This window comes from Olea europaea, chromosome 12 (genome assembly GCF_002742605.1).
Source record: "Olea europaea var. sylvestris chromosome 12, O_europaea_v1, whole genome shotgun sequence".
NCBI classification, from domain to species: Eukaryota; Viridiplantae; Streptophyta; class Magnoliopsida; order Lamiales; family Oleaceae; genus Olea; species Olea europaea.
The window spans coordinates 18436051-18440255 of NC_036248.1; the positions used below are offsets into that span (position 1 = coordinate 18436051).

A 4205-nucleotide genomic window follows, 5' to 3' on the forward strand; every position below is an offset into this window, starting at 1 on the left:
TAACTTTAGTAATTAGGTGTAAAATGGGCATTTATCCCAAACCCTTAATTAACAAATTATTTGGAAAAACTTTTAATAAATCAACCAATGCAAAATTTGGCAACCATAAATAATTTTTTGGTCATACTAAATTTTGAAAAGTTAAATTGCTATTCTAAAAATTAAATGAGCCCAAAATTCGGAGTATTACATATCTCTTGTTGCAATACTATTTATATATGTATTGCTAAGCTTATTGCCAATAGAGTTAAAATGGTGCTTCCAAACATTGTTGGACCTGAACAAACTACTTTTGTTAAAGGTAGGCATATTAGTGATAATATCATTCTTTCTCAAGAGCTGTTGAGGAATTATCACCGCAGGGGAGGATTACCTAGGTGTGCTCTTAAAGTTGATCTCATAAAAGCATATTGTTTTGTTTGTTGGGATTTCTTCTTTGCAGTTTTTATGGTGCTTGGTTTTCCTGAGAGAGTTGTTAGGTGAATTACTGAGTGTGTCACTATCAATCGATTTTCAATTTCCATTAATGGAGAACTGCATGGATTCTTTGCTGGTGGGCGAGGTCTGAGACAAGGAGATCCTTTGTCACCCCACTTGTTTGTCTTAGCTATGGAGGTCTTTTCGGGGCTAATGGGATTGATGGTTGCTGAACAGGACTTTAAATACCACTGGAGATGTGAGAAGGAGAAGATCACCCACTTATGTTTTGCTGATGATCTTATGGTCTTTTGTAGAGCTGAGGTTGGTTCTGTCTCGATCATTGGGGAATGCCTTAATCGATTCAAAACTCTTTCTAGACTTATTCCTAATCCAGATAAGAGTAATTTATTTGCCAGTGGTGTTTCTACATATCTTAAGGATCAGTTGCTTGATATTTTGGGATATAAGGAGGGCGTGCTACCGGTACGTTATCTTGGTGTTCCGTTAATCTCTACCAAATTGAGGGCTTTGGATTGTAAGATGCTGGTGGACCGTATTATAGCTAGGGCTAAGAGTTGGACCTGTCGAGCGCTCTCCTATGCAGGGAGGTTACAACTTATTAAGTCAATGTTATTTTCTATTCAAGTCTACTGGTCTTCTGTATTTCTTTTACCTAAGGCTGTGATCAAACAAGTGGAAAATTCATTGCGGGCCTTCTTGTGGAAGGGTAGTGACCTTGGCGCCGGTGGGTCTAAAGTGGCTTGGGCAAAAATCTGTATGCCTAAAGAGGAGGGTGGTTTGGGTCTGCGGGGCTTGGAGATTTGGAATAAGGCTACCATGTTAAAGCATCTTTGGTCCCTTTGTTCGGATTGTGCCTCCTCTCTTTGGGTTTCGTGGACACGTTGTTATTTACTTAGAGGACGGAGCATTTGGGAATTGAAGTGTCATGGGATTGTTCTTGGAGTTGGAGGAAAATTCTTGGACTCCGGGATATAGGGAAGGACAAAATGAAAATCAGAATTGGGAATGGTAGACGTGCCTCGCTTTGGTATGATAATTGGCATCCTCTTGGCCCTTTAGAAAAGATTCTTGGAGAGAAGATCATTCGTGAATCCAGATTGAGTAGACTAGCTAAAGTGGCTGATATTGTGGAGGGTGACACTTGGAGATGGCCATCAGTTCGCTTCCCAGCTTTGTCTGATTTGATGTGAGTTACGCTTGATACTTTTCGGCCAGACAGTAATAGAGAGGATGTATTGCGATGGGAGGATGATACACATGGAGTCTTCTCTATTCGGAGTGCTTGGGAGTCTCTTCGACTTTGGGGTGACTTGGTATCACATTGTCTGATTCCCTAAATGTATTCCTAGACATGCATTTATCCTTTGGTTAGCAATTCAAGGTGGCATCTATACACAGACAAAGCTTCTTAGCTTTGGTTTGGTACAGTCTATGCGTTGTGTGCTATGTGGATGTTCAATGGAGGATCTGGATCATCTTTTCTTTGCTTGCCCATTTTCTGAGCGTGTTTGGAATGCTCTGCATGCGAAGTGTAACTTGCCTCGGGTCCAACGGAGTTGGCTAGACACTCTTTCTTGGATGGAACAATTTCGAGGGAGGTCAATGTCCTCCATTGTTATTCGGTTAATGTTTGCGGCTTTGATATATGCTATTTGATGTGAACGTAATGCTAGGACCCATGGAGAGGCTCCTGAAAATGAGTCTACTGTTATTCAAGATATTGTTTTTACTATTTGTGCACGAGTGAATTTGTGCAGGAGCTTGGTTCCATCTAATGAAAATAGATGGCTCCAATGCTCTTGGGGGTTTTCTACAGATATTTTTTTGTTCTCGTGATTAGAATATGAGCACTTTTCTAGAGTTTTGTTATTATTGTTAGGAAAGCATTAATTCTTAGCATTGTTTCTTGGGGTATACCTCTGTGATTTGTACTTATTTTTATACTTTGAATATAATATACTTACCTTATCCAAAAAAAAAAACTTTGTGCACTTATTCACTTTTAAAAAAATATAGGTTGATTCACATACATCTTATATAGTTCTCCATTATAAAATACAATTTTAACATTCACCTGATAAAGTTCTATATCTAAGCGAGCGACAATGGTTAAGATAAAGTAAATTGAGACAAACTCATCGTGAGAAGGTTTTTTCACAGTTTACACCCTCCACTTTAGGAATAACCTTTCGCCACGAGTCGGACCTTACACTTTTCTACCGATCTGCATTGCATTTGACTTTTGGAACTCATTTGTTACCAATAGTCTTCCACCAATCAAATCCCAATCATGAATTTTTCTAGACTTCATTTCTTCTATCGTTACACCTCCCATCAATCATATCCCAATCTTGATTTTGTTCTTAATGACAAAAATAAAGAGTTTTATTTTATAAAAGTTGGTTTATTTGTATCTTTTCGTACAAAATGGTTTCAACATAGACATATTTTTTGTGAAATTTGATTTCTCATTTAAAAAATGAACAATTAAATCAAGGAATGTAATATGTTTAACGAATATTTAATTAGCTTTAATAATTAACAATAAATTTTGTACTTATGAAGATTTGTTAATTATTTGTCAATCGCGTATGTAATAAAACGTTATATCATCTACATCGAATTCTCTAAAAAGTATATTTTACAAAAATATAATAAAGAAAAAAATCTATGGTTTAAATATTATGAAATTACAATTTCGAATTAGTTCAAAAAGGTAAAATAGAAAACATATATTTATTTTTGCTCGCCATGTGGAACCTCTTATAGACATAAATTTCATGGAGGTTTATTTAATTTTAAAAAGTTTAATTGTCATGAATTTCAGGGGATGTTCGTGTAAATTACTCTTTTATGCTAATGTAAATTAAGAATAATTTGTCTTTCTCATAAAAGTTAACTCTCTAACCCTCAAAATAAACAGGGGCGGATGTAGAGGAGTAACTGTGCACTCTGGATTCAAACCCGAGATTTAATCCCGAGTTGTGTAGCAGAGTTGAAGAAACGATGTGCTTTTGTAGATGTGGTCCCACCTCTATCACATTATTTGCAAGCATGATTATTTCATAGGGTCTTGCTACTTGTACATCGAATCTGATACCCCAACGTGGGCTCCCCTTTTGTGATAGAAGTGGGACCCTACCATTCAGGGACGATGTGACGCCCCTCTATTGGTTGATTGTTTGTTTGAGGGCTTCTTATTGGGGTCAAGAAGAATTCATTGGCCACTTGCCCTTTCTATTGGGATCCACGCGATCTAGCATCATGAAATTTTGATATTTTTGTTAGTATTTGAGCTCCATTTTTTTGTAAAAGAATGTATTTTGAATAGTAGATTGATGGAGAATGTGTGGTTAAAAATTAAGGAAAAATTTTGTGTTTGCATATAATATTATTTTATTGACAAATATGTGATTGAAAATAAGTTTGAAAAAAATGAATTTTTAGAATAATGAGGCTCAAATAAAGGCATAGCATACACAACATTAATACATAATAAATAATTGGAACTGGAATTTCTACGAAGGTTGTGGTAGCGTTTGGTTTGCGTTTCTATATTCTATTTTAAGTTTTGAATTCATTTTCTATTTTCTTTTTTTAAGAATTATTTTAAGATTGTAAAAAATGCGTTTGATTTGTCAATCTAAAAAATTATTTATCAAAACAAAAAACTAGAAAACAAGTTTGGTTCAAAAATTTTAGAAATAACTTTATGATATATTTTTTTAATTAATTTGATTATTTAGTAAAACATATCATTTTAT

The 4205-nt window shown here is 35.2% G+C and overlaps 2 protein-coding genes across 2 annotated transcripts in view; both read left to right on the forward strand.

Moving 5' to 3' along the window:
- Nucleotides 1–609: 609 nt before the first annotated feature.
- On the forward strand, nucleotides 610–1416 carry LOC111406714. The gene has a single exon (XM_023036095.1). It carries the CDS (start codon nucleotides 610–612, stop codon nucleotides 1414–1416), a length of 807 nt encoding a protein of 268 aa, XP_022891863.1.
- Nucleotides 1417–1427: 11 nt separating this feature from the next.
- Nucleotides 1428–4205, forward strand: part of LOC111406715 — a 20649-nt gene continuing 17871 nt past the window's right edge. The window contains exons 1-3 of the mRNA XM_023036096.1: nucleotides 1428–1627; nucleotides 1791–2069; nucleotides 2115–2205. Coding sequence (XP_022891864.1) covers nucleotides 1428–1627; nucleotides 1791–2069; nucleotides 2115–2205 — 570 coding nt within the window. The remainder of the gene's footprint in view (nucleotides 1628–1790; nucleotides 2070–2114; nucleotides 2206–4205) is intronic.